This window comes from Hippocampus guttulatus, chromosome 11, assembly GCF_054856545.1.
Source record: "Hippocampus guttulatus isolate MCC_2025c chromosome 11, RoL_Hgut_1.0, whole genome shotgun sequence".
Taxonomy (NCBI): domain Eukaryota; kingdom Metazoa; phylum Chordata; class Actinopteri; order Syngnathiformes; family Syngnathidae; genus Hippocampus; species Hippocampus guttulatus.
Genome location: NC_141271.1, coordinates 11565256 through 11590273, shown reverse-complemented (window position 1 = coordinate 11590273; position 25018 = coordinate 11565256). Strand labels below are relative to the sequence as shown.

Sequence of the window (25018 nt, the reverse complement as noted above, 5' to 3'; positions counted from 1 at the left end):
ACATGACACACAGAAGAAGGGTTCCTTTACCAGTGTTGCTATTGGAGCTATTGTCTGTACTTTTTTGCCATCATGGTGAAACGGTCTATGTAGGCCATTAAAGAGTTCAATATTTTCCATAGGTCGCTTTAATACCAATCAGGACAGACAACAGAGGTCAGCTTGTGGGATGCAGCCTGAAAAAACTAAAAGAAGAGAGGAAAATGACTGAGTGCCTGCCGCTGTATTTCATAACAGATTGTTTATTTCACACATCGGCAGGTCTTGACTGCTGACGCTGAAATATTATCGAGCTAGGCTGCCGAATCACTTCAGCTCCGCCGCTGCGGCTGCTGCTTCCGCCGGTAGACTGCTTAGCAAAACATACGAGACACATTCATTCTGGCACATGGATAATACAGCGTTCCTGTGCTTTTCTAAAAGGTTAGCCACACAAACTCAGATATACTAAAACAGATGCAACGGTACACGTCCAATGTCCCCTGTGAGAAGAGCTCATTGACAAGGGCGGGAAAAATCAACGACCTGCTTTCCGACACAACGCTCTGTCTATTCCATGAGACAGTGAAGCGTAGAGGCCGTGGAGGTGGGGAGCGGCAGGGCACAGAACCGCAGCGGGAGGAGAATGGGCAGAAAGCAGAGGGAAGTGCTGCTATCTGGATGTGTCATGCGGAGAGCACGAAGAGAAAACTGGACACATAGCTTGGCTCCACTCATTGGTTCCAATCGCGGCCTTGTGGCAGCTCTTGTGTTTGGTGTTGGTTTGTTTTGATGCTTTACATTTCATCAACGGTTCACTTGTTTTGAAGAATGTCATTGTTACTTTAAAACTGACTTTTTTTAAGTTTAAGGGGACATATTGTGAAAAATTGTACTTGATATTGTTTGTATACTCATGTCACGTGTGAAATTAAAATGCCCGATAAATCTTTCTATCTGCTTATTTCTTAAAATGTGGTATGTAACTTCTCATAAGGTAAGCAGACCTGCATTGAGTCTGCAAGGCCAATTTAGGAACTGCAGACACAACAACTGTTGATTGCTTGAGGAAGTTGTCCAAGCAGTGGAATGTTTATTAATGCAACAGTGGTTGCTTTATCCTCGGTGGTTCTTGAGGAGATTTTATTTTATTTTAATTTTTTAATGTGCCACAAGAAGGCTAACTATATTGGGGGGGGGGGGGGGGGTTGTTTTTTCACAAATCAGACTGACACTTTCATGGTTTTACTGCATTTTGGAATGAACTTGTCGTTAACTTTTACACCTGTGTGACAGTTGTGAGTGAAAATATAAAATCTGTGAGGGACATGTGCCACATGTGTCAAATAGTTGAGTACGTTAAATTCATATGACAGTGGTTATTGTTTTGAAATCTGAACAAATCAAAGGTCAAGTGGCCTGGTTGAACTTTAAGGCTCTTGTGTGTCAATGTACAGTACTTTGAAAATAACAAGCTAAGGAAAATCTGCCTTGAGTATTTTTGCTGCCAAAATAACATTTCAGAAAGTACTCCATTCACAAGAAGACGTGCCCAGTTGCCATCATGCTTAGTGTTTTCTTTTGATTGCTTTACTCATTTATGGCTCAGCGCTTTTGCATTACAGTTCTGACGTTTGAATCTCAGCTTTGTCCTCGCAGTACTACTATGGCTTCCTCCCACTTCTCCAAAATATATTGGGGTTTTTTCATATGGGGAGTTTGAATAGTATCAGGTCACTACGGTAAACTAGTGGTTAGCATGTCTGCCTCACAGTTCTGGGCTTCAAATCTTGGCTCCGAATGGACTATGTCACTTTCGCCACTGGAGCAAAGACAAAAAATGAGCGACACCTTGTAGTCAGTGTGAGAGTGGTATAAGAATCTACTGTTTGATTAACTTTAATGGAGAATGACATAATACAAACAAAGCCTTTGTGACAATAAAGGCTGTGTCAAACATTCTTTGTTGTCTTGAAGTTAGCTGCATTCTTGTTCAACTAAGATCCAAATGTACAGACATGCCCATTGTGTGTCCCCCAAAACCAGCACAGAGCAGCATCATGCATGGGTGTGTCCACGCAGACATTCCACTCATGTACGCCGACAAAAACTTTACATCAACAAGCACACACGAGGGCTGCAACAGTGACTTTGTTCATCTACAACGAAGTGGTTTCGTGTATCAAGTATTATACAATACGTGTCATATTTTTGTTTGGTCATGTGTCTTTGGCTTTTGGTGTGATTAAGCTTTTTATGATGTACATTACACGTGTTCTGGCTCGATAAAGTTTGAGAAAGAAACACTATCAAGTGTGTCAAAATGGCAAGAAACATACATCAGCTTTGGGAACTGTCAAATTATTAATTAAACCAATGATTCCCAACCAGTATGCCTCAGGAAAGAGAAAATAGGTCCGAAAGCAATGACATATTTCCTACAAATGCACCCCATCTCTCTGCCATTGACGTAGAGTGACAAGCAGAACAATTAAATGCCCTATTGCCCTTCCATTACACTTGTGTACAGTATCATCATCCATCCATCCATGATCTGAGGCGATGATCCTCAAAGTCCTTATTTAAGTCAATTCATTGCTGTATACTTGGTGTCATATGTGTTGCTACAGTGCTTTTTAGAAAGTAAAAAAATGTTGAGAAACAACCTCACATAGTGTCTTGATCAGGTGTGGAGAAATTAATCCAGTATCTTTATTTAATACAAAGAATATACAATATATTTGTTCGTCAGTACAGTATATGCCAGCGACGTTATAGCGACACGCAGAACAATTAAATGCTCTTCCGCGAGATGTAGCAGGTACATAATTTGTGCATCCACATTTTGTGACGTTTTTCTATTGTAAAAATGTTTGCCTTACAGCGTGCCAACATGATCAGAAAAGCGTCCCTTCTTTGCGAATTGACAGAGGGCAGAAAAACAAAACGTTATGACAGTGTTCGAGGTACCTTCAGACAGCTCCAACTCCAACTCGGCCAACTTGGCCCGGACCTCCACCGGCAGGGTCATCGCGACAGCCGGCGTGGGCTCCAGAGTCACGGTCAGCAGCCCGGCAGAGGTTCTCTCGGCCATCCCGGTTCAAAAAGCACAGATCTATCCAAGGGATTGCTTTTTTTCCCAAGCGAAACAAACAGAGCCACGATCCTCCGGGAAAATACCGTTTCGGTCACCGGTGTGGTGAGAAAACAGGGTGCGTCTCGAAGTAACAGCGGACAGATGTGCAGGAAATCTCCGGCGGCGTCATGACATGGCACGGCTAGCCGTGACGCTAGCACACGCGTGGCTGTTACGTGTTGCCACTGAGCGCTTTAAAGGTAATGGTGCGGTGGTGAGGAAACTGTTGTCTTTCCCCTGCGGCGACATGGGCTGCGTCCTGCAGTGACTGCTGCCTCACTTCAACTGGGGCGAGAACTCGTTCAACTCAACGATCGGCTCGCCTACCGCGCAGACTAAGGTGGGTCGTAGCAACAGCGGGCACCTGCTTCTACCTGGTGGGACGTCACTGCCCCCTGCAAGGCCAATTTAGGAACTGCAGACACAGCCTGCCTTGGAACCGAATACAGTACTGAACAGCGAAGGGGTTCACAGAAATACCGTCTAAAAGAGTGATAGGCAACTGGCGGCCCGCGGGTACACACTTGGCCCTTGATTAATTAAACACACACCCACACGCCTATGTATTTATTTATTTATTATTATTTATTCATTAATTAATTAGAATGTAGGTGCAAACCACATGCAGTTGCTCATCCCCATAATTAACCAATGTTGTTTGGTTAGGTTTAGCAGTCTTAATTTAAGTTTTATTTTGATTGCCAGAAAGTAATTAGAATACACTGGGGTGCAGGCAGCCTCCAGGTAGCATGGTTGCTCAGATTTGTGCTCTAACTGGGAGGTAATTGATTCTCAATACCCAAACTCAGAAAGCATATTGTCCTAATTTTAAATGGGAATGAGCTCGTGCACACCTGATTGCAATTATGAAGAGCAGCTTCTGATTGGTGCAGGGGACTGTCCTTAAAAAGGGCCAGTGTGGTAACAACACCAGAAACAACAGGACCAAAGAAAGAGCTCAAGTTGTGAAGCCAAGCAGGACCCAGGGAAAGCCCCCATTCACCAATGGCTTGCGACTTGTGTCTGAGGTAACTTCCTTTGTTTTTTGGCTCCATTACTGGCTTTGTCTGTGCTGTTTGTCAATGTCATTTTCTCTCTTTCCTCAGGGTGCTTGTACTCTTGCTGCTAGCTTTTGGCCACCTTGAAAAGGGTAAGCATCTGTTAATATGTGCACCTGTTGAACTATAGTAACATTTTATTTTTGCTTTAAGGAGGTAGTACTCAGCATGGAGGTTTTGCTTCCCCGAGAAGCCAGCCAAATAGTTGGTATGCACAGCCATACAGTCAACTTGAGTACGATATGTTCTATTGGGCTCAACCCCTACGCCAGCAACACGGTGCAAGTATGTCCGAGGATGATGCGAATCTTGGTTCTGGTGAACAGTCGGTCCCCCCAATTTGCCCCATCTGTCCTCTTTGCCCTGAGCCACTCCCTTGCCCGTTACCTGGCCCTTGTCCTACTCCTTACTGTCAACGTGGCTATCATTCTTGCCCTTGCGCGCCATCTTGCTGTAAGACCAGTCGCAGGTGTCGCACCTGGCATCATTGGTAGGCTCGTCCATGTCTGAGCAGGTAAGATGAACCGTCGTAACCTTATCAATATGCCGAAACGTCTTCAATCGGTTGGCTTTTCTTGTTTGCAGGTTATCGTCCAGTGATGGTGTGTGTGCTTCTTTTTGCAGTAACTATTAAATCTGTGAAATGGAATTGGTGTCTTGTCTTCCCGTGATCACTGGACAACTATGTTACTGCAGCCTTCTAAAATGACACGCTGGTCGTGCGTCTGTCCTAGATTGCAATGTGAAACATTGACCTTGAGGACTATTTCACTTTAGAGTACCGGTACTGTCATTTGCAAGCATTGAATTTGCACAAGCAGCAGAAATTTTTGAATAAATGGGGGCTTAGAATGCCGCACTTATTTTTCTCCTGCTGCAATTAATTTGTGGCGTTTAGTGGCCTTGTCTCTGGGTCACAGTTTTAGTGGGTATTGCTCCATGTAGTAATTGTATTGCTATCATGCATAGTGTTTGCTCTGATACATTAGTCTTCTAAATGCCAAAATGGTTTTGATTTGTCATGCTCTTGTACACAGCCATAGCAGCAACTGTTCAAGATTTTTTTTTTTTAAAGCTTTGTTCCTGCCATCAAAGCAGGGTTGTTAAGTCTCAAAATGTATAACCCAAATTCCATGGATGGACCGGACAGCACTAGTAGCATTATTTTCTCTAGTCATGTCTAGTACTCTATTAAACCCTGATAAAATTTTTGTGCCGCACAACATAACAGATGTTCTGAACCCTGCTTGGAGGACCACAATGCTCACTCGTTTTGTCTCACTAGGAATATGTAGTTCTGCTTCAGTACTTGGGAGGTGTTCTATCCTGAGCTAAATTTCCAACTACAATGCAAACAAATGCCATACATGGACCTTGGGCTGGATTCAAGAATTGAATAAATGCTCAAATGGATTTCTACAGTGATACCATCTTTAAGGAATGTCTTTCAATTAAACAGCTTTTTAACTAAATTCATTTAATGTTCACCCAACAATGAAATATCACAATTAGACTACAAAAGTTAGGGATTTTTGGCTTTGAACCAGGACATTTATTGGTCGATTCAAAGATCAAACTGTTGTGAATTTTATCATGAAGCTTCCCGTTAGAGAACAGCAACTTGTGCAAAGAGTACAGACACATTTAACAGTTGAACATGTGCATTCAAAAGCTTAGGAGGAAGTCACACCGAGTTCACCTTTAAAGGTTCGAATGCATTTTAGGCTCATCCTGAAATTTCACCTCAAAGCCAAACATTTTTTGTGAGGAATGTATCTCCCGTGAAAAGAGCACAATCCCAATTACTACTTACGGTTTGAAAATATATAAACAGACCCTGAAAACAAATGTACCCTTCCATATTCTAGTCAAGTAGCATTACACACTGCACTAGCAATACTTTAAGAGGGAACGCAAAGTTGTTTTTTTTCCCCTTCCACGTCCCCTTTGGGGCTCCGTAGTCTATCAAGACACCTGGATGTTGAAAATGGTGATGGGAATTTAGGTGACAGGGTCCCTGGATTAAAAAGGAACATTTTTGGTAAGGCATTAATCCAAAATGCTGCACAATATTGAGCTAGTCATCCGATTTCATCTTTGTCTAAAGCGTTTAAGGTACTGCAATTTGTGATCTTATAAGTACGACTGTTCTCAAACCCATTTAAGAGGGGGAAAGCTTTGGTGGAGGACCCAAAAAAAAAAAAAAGTCAGCTGTTAGCACCCTGTTCAAGAAATGGAACAAAGTCCAATTCAATTTTAAATTATTTATTGACTGCTGCAATGAATGTAAACTTCCGAAGGACAAATACCTGGATGCAAGAGAAGGGGGGTGGGGGGACATTACGGTATGCTTTTCAATAAAAGTGAAAAACATTGACCTTACCTGCAGACATGGAGCAGCCTACCAAGGATGCCAGCCGAGACACCTGCGACTACGCTTGCAGCACTTTATACTGCAAGGGCAAGGGAGATGATTGGGCACGCAGTCAGACTGAGGGCAATGTTCAGGTAATGGGCAAGGGGAAATTTCGGGGCAATCAGGACAGAGAGGGCAAATCGCTTCCACTGGTTCAATGGACCATCCACCAGACCTCGGAACTACCGCTGCCTGGGACAAACTTGCACTGTGCTGCTGCCATCGGTGGTGGTCGTAAGGTTGAATCACATGACCCACAGGCGCGAAAGCCAAATACCGCATGCCGGCTTCATTCTGCAGGAATCCAGCTGCATTGGACTGAGGTTGACTATATTGTGGATCCCAACTAGCTGGCAGACTTCTTGGAGAACTCCCAGCTGAACCAAAAGGAGGAGCAAGATCACCTTGTCCAGAACCATGTCCTAATAAGAGCAAAACATAGTATGACAACAATAGTTTTGCAAGCGAGCAGATTCACAGGGACTTACCCTTTGCATGGGGTCCAAAGGCTAACAGCCAGAACACAAGCAACCTAAAGAGAAAAGATGACAGAACTAAACACCAGTATTGACAGGAGAAAGAAAATAAATAAATATATTACCTCACACACAAGTTGCAAGCCATTTGTGTAGTTGGTCACTCAGTTCTTCGGCTTTGCAACTTTGCAGCTTGTTCTTGTGTCCTGCTGTTATTGTTGCTGTCAACCCACTGGCCCTTTTTAAGGACGGTCGCCTGCAATCGGCATGTTCCTCTCGATCATCGCAATCAGGTGTGTCGGAATTGATTGATTCCAAATGAACGAGAACACTTTATGAGCTCGGCTATTAAGAAATGATGGCCTCACAGTCAAAACACATCTCTCAATTTGAGCAAAGAGATGAAAAAAATAATAGTGATAGATGTGTATGATTAATAAAATGCAGTGAGACCGCCGAAAGTGAACCACGATATGGTGAGGGTTGAATTCATGGGAAACAGATTTATTATTAAAAAAAAAATCATTCTATTTTATTACACATTTTATAATTTTATTTTTTATTTTTTCAATTGATTTATCATGGGTGCTATTTAACAAACAGCGACAACATTACGGTAGTTATTTTGTCTGGCTGTTTCTGTACAATTTACATTTCAAATTAATGAATTTGCTGGATTATGCAGACATACCCTTTGAATGCACTGTTACAGGACATTGTGTGGCAAAGAATAGTACTTTGCAAACTTGGGTGTTTTTTGAAAGCAAGTCACAATTTAAGCACTAAGATTGATGGGGAGAAATAAATGTATAGGAAAGGCATATGTTGCAAATGAATATTGGTCGAAACAAGCTCATGTTACAATTTTGACGTATCATGAGACACACACACACACACACAAATAAATAACAACCCACTCTATAAACTAATTAAAACTATGTGGGGAAAAAAACAATCGTCAAAACAAAACAAAAAAAAAAAGATAAATCCAAACCCTCCATCCGACACGCAAAACATTTTTAATGCAGGCCATCATCAGTAATAAAGTGAATTTGGCTCACTCCAAAATGGTGACAATTTTTTGGGGAGGTTGAGTGTTTCCCATTTCATATGATCATCCGTTGCACTCACATCAAGAAGTAAATCAATACACACATTCATCAATCTTTATTTGTAAACACAACACATTTTCAGGAATATATCTTAAAAATATATTTCACTTATTTAGGGACTGTAAAACCATTATTACTCTTCAAAATACATGTGCCGATATGCTTAGTTCTAGTTTTAACAATCCCAATTCAAGAAATCTGGCCAAGTGGAATATTCTTTCCACACAGACGGATAAAAACTCCACTTGTTTTGGTTTGTCACAGCACTTTGATCTTGTGACAAACAAAAAAAGACAGAATGTAGACAGATACCGACCACTATTCCTGTTTGATTAAAGAAAGTCAGGTGGCAGATTGAGCAGGCAAAAGTTGACACTTGGGAAAACCAAAGTGTGACTCTTGGCATGTTTTTCTAAATTTCCCTTCTGAGTGAATCTTTGGCCACACACTGAGCAGGCGAACGGTTTCTCCCCAGTGTGAGTTCTCATATGCCTTATTAAAGTTGTCTTCTGATTAAAGGTTTTACCACAAACGGAGCAGGCAAAAGGTCTCTCTCCAGTGTGTGATCTAGTGTGCCGAATCAAACCGGTCTTCCACGTGAATGTTTTACCACAAACTGAGCAGGCAAAATGTGTCCCTCCAGTGTGTGTTGTCGTGTGTCTTCCCAGTTGCTCCTTATGAGCGAATCTTTCGCCGCAAACGGAGCAGACAAAAGGTTTCTCACCTGTATGCGTTCTTGTGTGCCTTATCAAACCTGTTTTCCAAGTGAAGTTTTTGCCACAAATTGAGCAGGAAAAAGGTTTCTCCCCAGTGTGCGTTCTCATGTGCCTTTTCAACATTGACTTGCTGAAAAAGGTTTTGTCACAGTGAGAACATTTCATGTGTTTTTTGTCAGTGTGACAAGTCGTACCATCTTTGGAGTGTTCGTCATCAACACTGTCAGAGGAGTGTGATGTTATGGCATCACTATCTGACAGTGGAGCTAAGTGGTTGTCTGCTTGTGATCCTCCATGGTGGTCTCCATCATCTTCATCTTCACTTTTCAATGGCAACTTGTTGATATTGGTTTCCTCCAATCCTTGAATCTTCTCTCCCTCCTTACTGACGCTGTGCTCCCCCTCTTCCTCTTTAATGAGAGGGCTCTCCTCCTTTTCTTCTTTCATGTGGGGGGGTTCTAGGTCCTCCTGCTCCACCCTGGAGATCAACTCCAGCTGCCTAGGATGAAGATCACCAATGTCTGCGGGACACACGAAGGCAAGCACACATGTTTCAATATGTGTTTGTGAACAAAGTTCAGAAAATTACTCATATCTGGAGGGGGAGAAGATTTGGAATAAATCAATGAAAGTGGGGCGGCCTGTTTTTATGCGTGTGCATGCTGTTTAGATATCATTCCTCTCTGTTAGTTGGATTTGAAAGAAACAATGTAGAATGCGGTTGAGGGTATTTCCTGCTTACTGTGATTACAATCACCTTTGGTACCCCCTCACCCCCACCACTTTTAGGACCCCCCCCAGAGGACATGTCAACATCAAAAGAGGAACTGTTATCTCTAGTTTCTGTGTTGCGGCTATTGAGGGACTGTGCCTTACTATGAGTACTATTGATCCCAGTCTCTTTTCTGAACATCTGTTTGCACACTTAAAACAACGTATGTAGTGTTTTAAGTGTCTTCTGTTGTTCCCCCGCACCTTGGATCGGTCCCTGATTCCCAGGGGCCGACCCAAGGGGGTTAACAGCCCCCCCCCCCCCCCCCCCCCCCACGGGAAGCCCTCTTATCTTAGAATGTATGCAGAGCGGGGGTTCTAGAACTTGCCATCACACCAAATGGTGGGTCGTGGTGGTTTGGTCTCACCTCACCACTCCCAACTTCTTCCAGCCACACCGGGTCAGATGACATGTTACTTTGTTTCCGTGATTTGCATGAGAGGCGTACCTCCCCGCCTCTCATTATCATATTGTCTCTATATAATCTCATGAATGTGTTTCTTTTGCGCTTCCTGATTCAAATCTGGACCCCTCAGAAGCCCGAATCGATTCGTAAACTGCAGAAAAATAAATTAAACCCTTCGAAGGAACTGTTCGTCGCCTCCAGCCCTTATTTGGATTACCAACATTCTCCTCGTCCGAAATTCAACGAAAAGGCGGGGAAGAGGAGGCCACTCTGACCCCAACAATGCTTAAGTGCGTGCGTGCGCGCCAGCGTGTGTGTGTGTGTGTGTGTGTGTGTGTGTGTGTGTGTCTACCACTTGTCAGTTTTAAATACATTGAATAGGATAGATCGAAAAAGTGAGCGCTGTAAACTATTGCACATCAATTAGGAATAATGCCAATGAACCAACAAAAAGCCGCTCGCCAATAAAAGTGAAAAATGATCAAACCTGTTCTGTGGAACACAACTTCACGTTGCTGCTCGTCCTCTTCTTTTGCTCCATAAAGTTCCTTATTGTACTCATCTTTCACACTTTTTGCACACATTTTCACACGATAACTACTTGATGTCTGCTTTGCGACGTTTCGCGAAATTCCGCGGGACGCTACAAAGCGCACCGATAGTAATATTTTTTAATCACTAGTGGACAAGCTCGGAGACCGCGCAGTCTCGCTACCTTATTTTTGTTTATTTCCAGGAGACAAGAGCGAGAAGGAAGAGTGTACTTCCGGTGAACGACGCACCGTCAGCACATACCATCGCATTCCTGCCACCTGCAGGCGAGGAGGTCGTAGAAGAAGCGTGTTAAACTGCTTGTACATGTAGTTAAAATGAAGCATCATTTAGAAAAGCAAGGCATATTACCTCACTAAGATATTATTCATACGAATGGGAATGTATTGGTTACATAATTAATAATACATATACATTCGACTTTTAAATTGATGCTTTTTATAATAATATAAAAACGAAAACACAATACCTGGAGGTGATGTGGGTTTTCAGATGAAACACGAGATAGGTTAGACTTTCCCTCATCTCAGGGTTGATTTCCTCAGTTTTCAGATAACCTACCACTTGAGTGACCTTTATGACCTTTGTTGCAATTGACCTCTAATCAGTGCATCATAATAACTGTCGTTTTGAAAAAGCTGTAGTTGGATTTCCAAGCCAAGACTCAGGCTCCAGCTGTCCTATCCAGCCTGATCAGATGAGAGGCAAAATGTCTTCAGTGATAGAATATACAATGACCAAAATGAAAAATAATCTTTAATCCAGAAATCTCAAGTAAAAAAAATTCCTGCTGGATGAATTCACGTATTGGTAAAGAACTGAGACAAACACACAATTAAGGAGATAAAAATACACTGAACACAATCATTGTATGAAGAGTTGCACCGTATTTTATTGAGGGCAACAAACACCTACCACAAAAAGTCAAAGATTATCTTTCATATTTCGAGATCATTTAGAGCTGGTCTTCTCATCAGCACGGGTTCTGCTCTTTCTCATCAATGTGTAGTCTTGTGTGTGTTGTCAAACGTGTAACTTAATTCGAAAAAACATATTTTACTGCACACTCTGTATGAATTGGGGGGGGGGGGGGGACACAGAGCGTGAATCTGTTGAACCAGTCCTGTTGGATCAATTCAAGTTAGGTTGCACATTGCGCAGGCAAAAGGTGACCTTTAGAAGAATTACTGTGTGTACTTGCATGAGTAACTAAATGGGCTTTCTGTGTGAACCTTTGACCACAAACTGAGCAGGAAAATGGTCTCTCCCCAGTGTGTGTTCTTGTGTGCCTTATTAAACTTGACTTCCTCGAAAATGTTTTGTCGCAAACCGAGCAGGCAAAAGGTCTCTCCCCAGTGTGTGTTCTTGTGTGCCTTCGAAAATCTACCTTCCAAGTGAAGATTTTGCCACAAACTGAACAGGCAAAAGGTTTCTCTCCGGTGTGTGTTATTGTGTGTCTTCCCAATTGTTCCTTGTAAGTGAATTTTTCATCGCAGACCGAGCAGGCAAAAGGTTTCTCCCCAGTATGTTTACTTGTGTGCGTTATGAGATTTGTCTTCCCAGTGAATCTTTTACCACAAAATGCGCAGGCAAAGGGTTTCTCCCCAGTGTGTGTTCTCATGTGTCTTTTCAGCGTTGACTTGGTAGCAAAAGTTTTGTCACACTGAGAACATTTGGAGCGTTTGTTGTCAGTGTGACTTTTCGAGTACTTATCATCCTCGGTGTCCGAGGAGCGTGACGTTACATCATCACTATCTGATAGCGGTGCCAAGGGATTGTCTGCTTGTGATCGTTTGCAGTGGTCTCCATCACCTTCTGTTGTCACGTGCCGACTTGAGCTGCAGCCTGGAGTTTCCGCCTCCCTGGTCTCCTCACTTTGACCCTTGCCTTCATCATCTTCACTCTTCAAAGAGACAACGGTAATAAGCAGCTTGGTAATATCCTCATCCTCCTCTTCCTCTTTAATGTGGAGAGGTTTCTCAGTCTCCTCTTGAATGTTGGTAGGTACTGACTCCTCCTCCTTTACACGGTGGAACTTTGGCTCCTGCTTCTCAGGACAGAGAGCTTGTAATCCAGAATTAATGTTGCAGGCTGAACCCATAGTTTTTTTTTTCCTAGCGTGTGTTCTTTTGTGCCTTAATAAATCTGACTTCATAGTGAATCTTTTCCCACATACCAGGCAGGCAAAAGGTTTCTCCCCAGTGTGTGTTTTTGTGTGTTGTATTAAATCTATCTTCATAGAGAATCTTTTCCCACAAATTGTGCAGACAAACGGTTTTTCGCCAGTATGTGTTCGTGTGTGCCTTATTAAATCTTTATTCCAAGTGTATCTTTTGCCACAAACTGAGCAGGCAAACGGTTTGGCGCCTGTGTGCGTTTTTCTGTGTCTCGTTAAATCCGAATTCATCGTGAATCTTTTACCACAAACAGAGCAGGCAAAAGGTCTTTCCCCTGTATGTGTTCTTATGTGTCTTAATAAACTTGTTTTCCTGGCAAAGATTTGACCACAAACTGAGCAGGCAAAAGGATCCTCCACAGTGTGTGTTCCCACCTGAGTTGATGTTTTAAGACAAACCGGGATGGAAAAAGGTTTCTGTACAGTGTGTGTTCTTGTGTGTCTTACTAAGTTTCCCTTTACAGAAAATCTTTTACCACAAACTGAGCAGGCGAAATTTTTCTCCACAGTGTGTGTTTTTGTGTGTTTTTTCAAGTGTCCCTTCTGCTTAAATGTTTTATCACAAACTGAGCAGGCAAAAGGTTTCTCCCCAGTGTGTGTTCTTGTGTGTCTTATTAAATCTGCCTTCCAATTGAATGTCGTACCACAAAGTGAGCAGGCAAAAGGTTTCTCGTTAGTGTGTGTTCTCATGTGTCTTTTTAAATTTGACTGATTGAAAAATGTTTTGTCACACTGAGAACATTGGCAGGGTTTCTTGTTGGTGGGACATGTCGTTTCAGCTTTAGGGTGATTATCATGATCAGCGTCAGATATTAAGCTGTCACAGTCAGGAGCAAAGAGACAGTTTGCTGTGGGTCCTCCACGGTGGTCATGGTCATCACCTTCTTCATTTTCATCATCATCATCATCTTTTTCACTCTTCACATGGTCACCAGTCAGTGTCAACTTGGTGATATGGTCACCATCCAACCCTTGATTTTTCTCTCCCTCCTGACTGATGCTGTGTTCCTCCTCTTCCTCTTTAATGTGAAGGCTCTTCTCTTCTTCTTTAAAGTGTGAGGAATCTGGCTCCTCCTGCTCCACCCTGGAGCTCCACTCCTGCTGCTCAGGATGAAGAATTTCTTCACAGACGTCTGCAGGAAACAAGGAGACAAAATTATGATTGGTCTTTGTTTGCCAAGATGTTAACTCAGTTTCTGTGTTAGAACACATAGGGTGAATCAAGGTCTTGTATGTGTAATTATGTATGTAGAAATTATGAGTAGAATGGGAACATTCCACTTTGACCCTTTCTTCCAACTGAGCCACAACCACCCTCTTCTTCTCCTCCTGCATCTCACCCCACAGGATTCAGTATGGACAAGGATCTGTTAGTAAATCTTGACTTTACATCGTTTTTGTGTCACCTTGATGAGTCACAATCGAGGTCAGCGCATCCTGCTTGGGACCGTTTCAATATTGTGTTGCAACGCCCCATGTCCAATTGCTGGGATTCGCCTCAGCCTTTCACTTGCTTTTAGCATTTCTGAAGGTATTATAACAAAATTTATGACTGTAACCCTGAATCGATGAGTTCCTAATGACCGCTAGCAGGTGCAGTCTAAAAACAGTTGGGACAAACATAACACAATTATGGATCAAAAAGGGACTGGCAGCTACTTGAGTCAATTGGATCCTTTTTTGTACACATTTTTTTTAGTCTTAGTTAAGCTGACCCAAACTTTTTTTTAAACAAACATCAAACCCCAAGATCTGATTGGTTTGTGTGTGTGTGTGTGCACACACACACGCACACTTTTTTTTGCATTGTTCCGCTGCAAATAACTATGACAATGACATGTGGATACTGAAGATTTTAGTAATTACAAGAACTTTGTGAAATAAGCAACGCATTATCCAGCAGAAGCACAGGGGTGCCAATGTTTTTGGCCATGACTGTAACTTACTGTGTGTGTGTGTCCACAGAAAGTACTTCAACCTGGGCTGCCACCTGTCAATCACTGGAAATTATGAAACGAAAATCGAGCTGACGCCACGTAAAAGAAAGCTATGTAAACTATAACACCGTCAATATCATGGAGGAAGAATGTCGATGATAGGGGGGAAAGGCAATTAGACAACTGAGAGTGAGACAAACCTGCTGCGTGTAACACAACTTGAGGTTTCTTGAAAACAACATTCAATTGCCGCTTTCGCTCGTTGTCGTCTTTTGTTCCACCAAGTTCCTCCTCGTACTCTTCTTTCACACTTTTTGCACACATTTTCATTTCAAACAACGACCACACAACTCGACACTCACTGAATCACTGCATGGCGATGTGTCGTGAAATTCCACGAGAAGCTACAAAGTGCACCGACAAGGAAGTCATCAGTCAGATTGTTCTAGTACTCGACAAATATACATAGAGGTGGGAAAAAAATGTGATCATGATTGCGAGCTTGTAGATCGCGTCGTTTTGCTAGCTTCTTTCTAGTGTTCATTGATGACAAGCGGAACATCGAAGGATTTACTTCCGGTACACGATATATTGTTAGCCCATTCTAGTGCGTTATTGCCTCCAGCAGGCGAGAACGTGTCATTGCACGCTCAATCTGAAAGCAGAACAGCTGTGATCGATTCAATTTCCGAGAAAGATTGTGCTCCATTCCCCTCAAAGGGAGCCCTCGATTCTGGGACCTTTGTGCCATCGCCATGGTGCCGCCCAGTGTTGGTGGATGCTGAAACATCCTTGATTGAAGAGCTGATTTCATACATATCGCATACCTGTATACACATTTCCGTCATACCACAAAGTCAAAGATTCTTTACAATTTATTGAGAAATTCAACATCTCACCAGCCCGCATGTGTCTCATAGTTGCTCATCCAATATGGATTCCTGTCAAAGTGTGCCACTGAGAGAACCTTAACCACAAGTTGAGTATTAATGTATTGAAGCAATTCCATGTGATCTATTTAAGTTACGGTGCATACTGAGAAAGCAGATGTTGACACTGGGGAGAGCCAGTGTGTGTACTTGTATGTTTTACTTCATGTGCCTTCTCAGTAAATCTTTGGCCACAAACCAGTGTGCATTCTTGTATGTCTTCCTGGTGAATGTTTTGTCACACACTAAGCAGGTAAAAGGTTTCTCCCCGATGTGTGTTCTCGTGTGCCTCAGTAAAGTTGTCTTCCATGTGAATGTTTCATCGCACACTGCGCAGGAGAAAGGTTTCTCCCCAGTATGTGTGTGTTCTTGTGTGCCTTATTAAATGTGACTTCCCAGAGAATAGTTCAACACAAATTAAGCAGGAACATTCATTTATCGCCAGTGTGTGTTCTTCCATGCCTTAATAACTTCTTCTCAGTGAATCTTTGACCACAAACTGAGGAGGTAAAATATTTTTCCCCGCTGTGGCGTTTTCATGTGTCTTTCCAAGTTGGACTTGCTGCAAAACGTTTTGTCACGTTGAGAACATTTAATGTGTTTGTCAGTGTGAAGCTTTCATTTTTATTGACCGTATTTTCGATAGACAAGACAGTTCGCTCGTTCACGACTGCCTCCCTCAGGTGATCTGTCATTACCATTTATATTTTTCAGTATTTGGAAATACGTAAAGGAATGGAATAGTTTCCTTTTCTCTGAGTATCCATCCATCCATTTCATAATCTGTGTATCCTCTCACAAGGTTTGTGGGCATGTCGGAGCCTGTCTTCGGGCAGTAGGCGGGGTACAACCTGAACTGGTTGCCAGCCAATCACAGGGCACACATAGGCAAACAATCAATCATTCACACTCACAATCACACTTTGAGACAATTGAAAGTGCCCAATCAACCTGCCATGCTAGTTTATGGAATGTAGGAGGAAACCGGAGTAACCGGATAAAACCCATGCACATGGAGAGAACATGCAAAGTCCACACAGGAAGGCCGGAGCCGGAATCGTACATTCACCTCTGCACTGTGAGGCCAACGTGCTAACCAGTTGACACCGTGCCGCCTTTTCCCGGAATAACATGTACACACTACTCACAAAAATTTAAGAGATATTTGGCTTTCAGGTGAAATTTCATGGCGAGTGTAAAATGCATTCCATTACAGGTGAACTTAATGTGACCTTCTCTAAGCTTTTGAATGCACATCTACACGTCCATGTAAAGAATGTATAAATGCATGCATGTAGGTAGGCATGTATTTAACAAAAAAAAACCAACAACAACATCCATCCATCCATTTTCCGAACCGCTTGATCCTCACTAGGGTCGCGGGGGGTGCTGGAGCCTATCCCAGCCGTCTTCGGGCAGTAGGCGGGGACACCCTGAATCAGTTGCCAGCCAATCGCAGGACACACAGAGACGAACAACCATTCACGCCCACACTCACACCTAGGGACAATTTAGAGCGTCCAATCAGCCTGCCATGCATGTTTTTGGAATGTGGGAGGAAACCGGAACACCCGGAGAAAACCCACGCAGGCCCGGGGAGAACATGCAAACTCCACACAGGGAGGCCGGAGCTGGAATTGAACCCGGTACCTCCGCACTGTGAAGCCGACGTGCTAACCACTGGACTACCGGGCCGCCACAACAACAACAACAACAACAAAAAACATACATGATTAATGTAGCTGCCTTGGGTTCAATTTTTAATGTAAATATTCATATTTTTATTAAGTGAGCAAGTTAGAGCAAGATGTTTCTCCTATTTGCAGCATTGGTTCTTCTGAGAATGACTTCCATATGAAAGTAAATGTTACTGCGTGAAATCCTAAACTGAATCCCAAATGAATCAAAGTGAGCCTTGACTGTAATTGAATGTATGAAATCTTAAATCGATACACACAGCCCTAAGTGTGTTCTAACATCCACTCCAGTTCAAATAAGAACTTTCATTCTGTTCATAGTCAGTATGAGCACATCATATCACAAACAATATTCTGAATGTATATAAGTCATTAAAACATACAGCGGGCAAACATACAATTACAAAATAGTGTAACAATTACAAAACAGTAAAACATCACAAAGTACGAAACCCTTCAAATATGATTTTAGCTGCACAGTGCATGTGGCAAGTTAAGTGGCACACAGAATAAATACAAGATGTAACAGAGACCTATCTAGATATTCTATAGGTGTCTGTGATACAAAATAATGTGTTTGCGTTGTTAGATTGATTGAAGTGCGCATGCCATAAAAACATACAAAGGAAATATAAAACTAAGGCATCGAATACAAAATAAACAAATAAAACAACCCACTTTTGATTTTACCAGCAGGTGTGTCACCATTTGGCTACCGTAATGGAACGCGCCATGACAAACAAAATTTGGGACAAACTTCAAACTTCTTCTGAGACTTCACCTCAGTGAGCATCACCTATTAACTCCAAGTGAGTTTTGCTTTTTCTTTGTCTTATGGGTAGCAGAAATGAAAAAGAATTATTACAGAACCCGAAATGTAATTTAGTGTCACAAAAAACCTCCGTGCCACCTAAGTGGCAGCGCTTACTCTCCAGCAGTCCCGTGATATATCTGACGACGATGAAATGAGGGAGTAGTTGGATGTCTACAGGTAAAGATCTTTTCTTAAAGTGGTTTTCAGGTCTAGGTGATATTGCTCACCAGGATGACTCCGGTTGTGCTCAAAGATTGCTCTATTGACCTCCTTGTGGAGATCGAGCACATGTCTCCTCCTGTCAGAAGCACACAGAAAGTATTTGTTTAGCACTGCAAAATAAACAGAAGATTGAAGCTAAATCATGGAACCACCAAGTGCACTGCTCACAAAAAGTTCGGGATGATCAGCTTTCCGGTGAGATATTTGGACTGACCCTAAAATGCAGTGCAAATGACCTTTTCAAGTAAACTTGATTTGCCCTGCTGTTAACTTTTCACTGTCCAACCGTTCAATGGAAACACCTGATGTGAATTTCTCAAGTTTTATGAGAACAGCAAGTTGGGTTAAAAAGTACTGAAACACTGAACAGCTGGACGTAAGCATTCAAAGGATTAGAGAAGATCAAATTAAGTTCAGTCGGTTATTCAGTGTTCACCCTCATATTAGCAGTTTAAGACTCGTGAATTCACTGAGTCGCTAACTTTTTTAAATCTATCCACTGTGATTTGCTCACCTATTCACTATTTTTGTGCTCGGGCCAAAGTGTTGCTTTTGCACCATTTTGTGGCATCTTGGGGCCAAGGAATGATGCAAAAGTGAGTTGAGGAGTTTCATATTGGCAAAAGTAGTGCTTTGCCACCATCCGGTGGTATCTTTTTGGGGAGGAGGTGGCAATTAGTAATGGATTTTTGCTATTCACGGCAGGGCCGCAGCTTGTCATCGGTGGGTTGCAACAGTGATGCAGAGAATACTGGAAGAGCCACAGAAAGGCATTGAAGTGGGTGTCTTTGGAATTGCATGGTCCATTCATGAATCTAATAGATGTAAATTTTGTCATTCGCTTCCTTGTAGCAGGTTGTGCAAAAAGCACTGAAACTGTTGTGCATGTGCACTGACAAGTTTCAACTTGGTAAAATGACATTCAGCTGGGAAGGTCATAGTCAATTTCGTAAAATTTCACCCGATTGCCCCAATTTTTTGTGAGTAGCGCGGATGTCGCCGTACCTTTCCCGGCTCTTGCCGAAGGTATCGGTCAAAGCCTTGAGGTAAACGGAGCGGTGTTGAGCTTGCTGTAGTTGATGTTCTGCAGTCCAGCAGTGACTCCAGAGCACATCAGCATCTGATGGGATACAGTCAGGCGTCAACTGTCCACCACCAGCATCCGTCTCCAGGTTCTCATCCCAATGGTTCTCTCTGACACAGGATTGGACCGCTGGTACACTATAGCTCTGGATGAAGAACAGCTTTGGTTTGCCAACCAGTCCTGAACACGCATCGCCGGTGAAAAGACGGCAGACATCTTTGAGACGGAGCCCTTCGCTGCACGTGTCCGTGGCCAGGAGCTGAGTGCCGGTACCGCGGCTGATGATGCAGCAAACAAAGCCATCGCCTTGGTGACCCTGACTTCCTCGGAAGACCCCTCTGAGCTTTGAAACGGTCTCGTCCAGGCCAAGCCATTTGTACAGTGTCACGTTGAAGTGGAGCGATTGAAACATGCGCTCCAGCATCCCTAAGAAAAAATGTCACATCAAGTCAAACTATCCAGGGAAGGGGTAGATTTGATTTTTCCGAGCATTAGTTTTAGGATAAAGGTGTGTGCCGCATACAGACTGCTCTAAATTAGCCATAAGTCTCCATGTGAATTGTGGTATGTCTATATACACAGATATAATAATCCTCACAGACATATATTCTTTACCCTCTGCAAAGAAAGACTAAGATGCCTAACTGGGTAATTGTAAGCATCTCCTTGAAACAAAATAAATGTTTAATCGGATCATCGTATTATTTCAATATCCAGTACCTGTACATAACAAATTGATGGGTTACTAGTTCTGTTGTACAAAGCCCAACAACATCATTTTCCAACATATGCAATGTATACGTTAGGTCTTATTGTGAGTTCAAGGTGCTTGGTGTCTCACCTCCATCATTTCCCACGCAGTCTATGATGAGACACACTCCTCTGGGCTCACTCGTAAATGTGTACTGATTTACTGGACTCTGGTACACACATGCAAGCAGAGACATGTTTGAAATTCACCAGGTTAAAATAGATTAACAAAAGGTGGACAAAGCCTTTGGCAACACCTCTTCATTAATTAATTAATATTCATTGCTGGAGTACACCTCTTAGGGCCCCTGAATCATATTTGTCACCTTAAAAACACTTTTAGACAGTTGCTTACAACTTCAGTCGGAATAGTCAAAAGTAGTTTGTGCCACTACTTTTGTCTGTTAAGTCAAGTCAAGTCAGCTTTTATTGTCAAATATGCTCTATGTGGAACATACAGCACAGATGAAATTACTTTCCTCTCTCAACCACAGTGCAAACATGTAATTGTCTTAGTATGAATCTTACCTGGCAAGCATGATGCACACCTACTTCAGGTACGGGTAAATTTACTGAAATCAGATGTAAAGTACGAGGGAAATCAATGTGGGGGGAAGTTACGAGCAGTACACTATTACTAATTTAAATGACGTTCTGAAAAATTTCCCAACAGAGCATGTGAGAATGAGTTCATTCAAATACTGTATGTGGGTTTTCAAAGTTTGATGCACGCCCTCTCTCTCTCTCTCTCTCTCTCTCTCTCTCTCTCTCTCTCTCTCCATATATGTGTAAACTGGAAATGGGCACTTGGCTTTGTGTAACTCAATCTCTCAAGAATTATAGGTTAATGGACTACAGGGAAAAATACTGCACCACTCACCTGACATGTTGTACACCTTCAGTTTTTTGGCCAGGTCAACCCTGCCAACATGCATGAAACATTCCTCCAAAAAGTCCACTCTTTGGGGGGAAACCTTATCGAGGCGCTCTAGTTCTATAATCAGGTCCAGGAAGTTCTGCGAGAAAAATGTTCAGAAATGAGAAGTGAAAATGTTGACTTAAAAATGTTTGATGTGGCAACAACAAATGTCCCCGCCAACGCAGGAATGCACTGCGACATTGCGTCATTGCTTTACCGTGGCAGTTTCCATTTTGTGACGTGGTAGCATGTTACCCAGCAGAAATTTCACACTGTTCACATCTTCGCTGGCCATGTCCTCACTGATATGAGCCATCAGTACTCTGGAGCAGGGACGACATGAGGAACACATTTGTCAGATACAATTAAACTATTAATGAGAATTTTCTTTTATTTTATTGTGGCTTGTATACAAATAGTTGTCTCTCTGGAGTGGCTGCCTACCAAGCAAGCAAGCATAGTTGTCTAAATAGAATTATGAACCACACATGCTTGCAAAATGTATTGATAGCCTGTGCGACTTTTAGGGATCATTTATCTTTCATCAATGTTTCAAAGAGAAGGGACAATTAATTGCGACACATCTCACACCTGTTTCAAAAACACCCTCTGACTTCTGTTCCTTATGCTTCGTAATATGAGAATTTGTTTACTGTTTTATTCTTTTGTCATTTCCAAATTCCCCCTTGACCATTCAAACACTCACAGGTGCATGCTTCTGCAGCAACCTTTACAAACATGGTGGAGGACAGTTTTTGGGACTACCTCAAGCTCCCTTTTGCCATTTCAAGCCACTTTACCGTTTAAAAAAATAAAATAAATCACAAATTTAATGCATGCTCAGTTTCAAGTTTCACACCATCACTACAACTTCCTTTTCAGGAACACACATTGGTTTATTAAATCTAAAATTTATGTAAATTAGGCATGGGCCAATTACCAATTTGACTGTTTCCCATGGTTTTAAAAAGTCAAGGTTTCGATAACTGTTAATACACCGGTAGTCACCGCAGTCACCGGTGAGCTATTCTTGATGAGCTATTCTTTTCTTTTAGTGGGGGGAGTGGGGGGTCGAAGCAAGGCAGAATGATTAGCTGCTTGCAGAGTTGACTACAGAGCGCCTCTTTCAAGTTAGTTGTCTCAAATTAACCTTTTTTCCTCCTCAGCTAGCAGAAGCACAGAGGAGGAGGAGAGAGGGAGTGAGACAGAAGAGACAGTGCAAACATGGATGCCTTTTCGCTCTGTAGGAAAAAAAAAGGGACCAGCGGGTACTATTGAGACCCAAAGAAAACATGAGTAGTGTACACAAACTTTGTAACAGTAGTACAAAAGAATGACATTTGGGGTCACACTAAGAAATGTTTATAGTCAAATTGCAACTGATTCAGGGTGTCCCCCGCCTACTGCCCGGAGACGGCTGGGATAGGCTCCAGCACCCCCCGCGACCCTAGTGAGGATCAAGCGGTTCGGAAAATGGATGGATGGATGGAATGACATCTAGGAAACGTTTGTTGCTGTCAAACAGGTCAACTTTGAATGGTTAAATCACAAAAGAACTGTTTTAAACTGTGAAGAAAAAAATGATCATGCATTTTATGTAGATGCTTTCTCACCTGAATCTGGGCAGAACCTGCCTGGATCTCAAAGCTCTCTCCACCTCATCCCTGCTGGACCCAAAAACCCGCCTAAGGATGTCGTACCTTCTCAAATGCAGCATGAGCTCAGCCAAAAACAGACTTCCTGCGTGATAACTCATGACTTTGGATTCAAGCGTGTCCTTCAAACGGGCTACTGTATTATCCATGTCCAACGTCTCACACAAGTAGAAAACCTTCAAGCGTTCATGGCTGCCGAGAGACTCTGAGATTTGATGAATAACACGAAGCATTTCTGTATCAGAGAGAGCCATCGGTGCAGGAAGTCGATCGTAGCATTGAGTTTGATGATAAACATCCAGTAGTCCTGGGAACTAATAAACAAAACATCGGGTATGATTGGTTTAAAAAAGTTCCAAAAATATAGCTTGGAATATGAAACTATCAGCCAGAGAGACACTTACTTGGGAAGTTGTTGCGTCAGTGTGCGTCATGAGCGAAGAATTTCCGGACACGATTTGTGAAACCTAAAAAAATAATAATTAGTGTGAGATTACGATTCGCTGCTTGTCGACATACTGATTTGGCGTTAAATTATCTCTCTTTTTAGTACAGATGGGTTATACACTGCAAAGAATGATGTAATTTAAAACTAGAGAGAGAGAAAGAGAGGGGGGGGGGCTATCTGAGGCGGGGTTTCCGTGGGAAAGGGCATAATTTTAAACCAGGATGAAGACGGGTAAATCGTGTTTTTTTTTTTAAATATAATCTGTTTTCAGGTTTGTCGTGCTGTTCACAACCTACTCCTCGGCCCCCATATTTAACAGAGAAATTTTAATCACTGCTCCTATACAATAAAGCGTCATCAAACAAGTAAGGATAATTGTTTCACATTTGGTGATAGCTTTAAAGCCATTTTAACTATTTTTTTAATCTTTCCTTTCAATGCAAAGTACTGCAGTCATACCGAAACTGCATGCGTCATAACGAAATACCAGGATGCACGCGAAGTCTATTTCCACCAATGACAATCACGTCAAGTTTTTTGCAGCTAAAATATGTTTAGACCAAGCACTGTACAGTTATCCACTTTTCTAGCTTGTTTAAAACTGACATGCAGTATAAATTCAAAAAATCTCTCAATTTTTACGGATATTTGGATTCAATTTAGGGGTGTTTGTACACCCCCCCCCCCCCCCCCCCCCAAATGGCTAGCAACAAGTATGAATCGTCTTGAATCATCATTGAGTCCACCGAATCAGGTCAAGCGACAACTTCGGCGTTCGTTCAAAATTGTTAATGCAATTCCCTCCGGTTCAAGTGACTGGTGGAGGAGCCCGAAGGAGACCGGAACAAACCGAGTGGAGAAATGTTAAACGTCTAGACTGCCTTTTATTTTACACAATATGTCTTCAAGAGCGTACCAAAGAGGACCAAATCCTATGTTTAGACTTTGTGTTTACATATCGTCGGAATGGTGAGACCAAACATGCTTTGCAATGCTGTTTGTAAACAGTTGACACTCGCTACGGGTTGCTCTTTGTTCGTGTGACTGTGGTGTCTTTAAAGATAACAGAGCAAAAAGAAAAATGATTAGACCATTGCAGATGAAAGGGCATAAGGGATATAAAATGAGTACTTTGCTTCTCTCCTCTTTCATCTATAACTGCTTCAAACACAAAGTGTATGTGTTGTATTATTTTGTTATTTTATGTTAAATGTTCTGTAAAGCGCTTTGTCACAGCTGAAGCTGTTGTGAAAGCGCTTAATCAATAATTATGTATCGTATTGTACAGTATTGCATTAAAGGTTGGCTTCAGTGAGGAAGTCAGTGTGTAGCGCTGAGTTGTAGCCAACTGCAGCAATTGAATGGAAATGCATTCTGTTACCATTCGGGCGTTACCGATATAATGTATGTACATATGAATGATCTACATGCATTTATTTTTGTGCAAGGACACCCGTCGTAAATAAAACATTTTAGCAAGTCCGGGTTCAAACAACAACGTCATCAAACTATCGTTGACACAGTACACAGGAAGTCCACGAACCTGTTTTCTGAATTTGGTCACGTGGCGTTCTGCATAAAGCGGACTGTCTTCTCAGTGAGGACGAAAAGCGTACTTAATGGACTTTCCGCGAGATAGCAATTATATCGAATAAACGCGCAAACCACGTCTGCTGTGGCTTCTGCTACTTCAGAAATGCGTCGTGATCTTGACGCCGTGCGGTCCGACGGTCATGAACGCCTCAACACCCCAACCCCCTTTTT

The 25018-nt window shown here is 42.4% G+C and overlaps 4 protein-coding genes and 1 long non-coding RNA gene across 8 annotated transcripts in view; 1 reads left to right on the top strand and 4 right to left on the bottom strand.

The window, feature by feature from the left end:
• Nucleotides 1–3380, bottom strand: part of LOC147198080 (disco-interacting protein 2 homolog A-like) — a 77238-nt gene extending 73858 nt beyond the window's left edge. Inside the window, exon 1 of one of the 2 annotated variants that reach the window (XM_086124179.1) lies at nucleotides 2950–3380. In XM_086124179.1, the coding sequence (XP_085980305.1) occupies nucleotides 2950–3073 (124 nt within the window). In that variant the 5' untranslated portion in view covers nucleotides 3074–3380. The remainder of the gene's footprint in view (nucleotides 1–2949) is intronic. The other variant, XM_086124180.1, reaches the window with a different exon arrangement.
• LOC147198079 (uncharacterized) lies at nucleotides 3321–4763 on the top strand. Of its 2 annotated transcripts, XR_015102314.1 has the most exons (4): nucleotides 3321–3455; nucleotides 4009–4143; nucleotides 4222–4265; nucleotides 4327–4763. It is a non-coding gene; the product is annotated as an uncharacterized LOC147198079 (long non-coding RNA). The 2 variants fall into 2 exon arrangements; XR_015102313.1 differs by having other exon boundaries at nucleotides 4222–4763.
• A 3455-nt stretch (nucleotides 4764–8218) lies between these two features.
• Nucleotides 8219–10781, bottom strand: LOC147198078 (uncharacterized). Its single transcript, XM_086124193.1, has 2 exons — nucleotides 10559–10781; nucleotides 8219–9414 (listed from the first exon to the last, which is right to left on the bottom strand). The coding sequence occupies exons 1-2, from the start codon at nucleotides 10653–10655 to the stop codon at nucleotides 8510–8512; spliced, it is 1002 nt and encodes a 333-aa protein (XP_085980319.1). The 5' UTR covers nucleotides 10656–10781; the 3' UTR covers nucleotides 8219–8509.
• A 709-nt stretch (nucleotides 10782–11490) lies between these two features.
• LOC147198077 (uncharacterized) lies at nucleotides 11491–15294 on the bottom strand. The gene is given in 4 exon segments (XM_086124181.1): nucleotides 11491–11818; nucleotides 11820–13932; nucleotides 14746–14799; nucleotides 14937–15294. Coding segments are annotated over 4 exon segments (2361 nt in total). The 5' UTR covers nucleotides 15067–15294; the 3' UTR covers nucleotides 11491–11754.
• Nucleotides 15295–17398: 2104 nt separating this feature from the next.
• Nucleotides 17399–25015, bottom strand: LOC147198076 (CASP8 and FADD-like apoptosis regulator). Of its 2 annotated transcripts, none has more exons than XM_086124187.1 (9): nucleotides 24798–25015; nucleotides 23211–23273; nucleotides 22765–23120; nucleotides 21369–21474; nucleotides 21113–21248; nucleotides 20761–20801; nucleotides 20324–20402; nucleotides 19404–19908; nucleotides 17399–18474 (listed from the first exon to the last, which is right to left on the bottom strand). In XM_086124187.1, exons 2-9 carry the CDS (start codon nucleotides 23238–23240, stop codon nucleotides 18348–18350), a joined length of 1380 nt encoding a protein of 459 aa, XP_085980313.1. In that variant the 5' UTR covers nucleotides 23241–23273; nucleotides 24798–25015; the 3' UTR covers nucleotides 17399–18347. The 2 variants fall into 2 exon arrangements, with proteins under 2 accessions (XP_085980313.1, XP_085980312.1); XM_086124186.1 differs by having other exon boundaries at nucleotides 20761–20804; nucleotides 24798–25014.
• Between the last annotated feature and the right edge of the window lie 3 nt (nucleotides 25016–25018).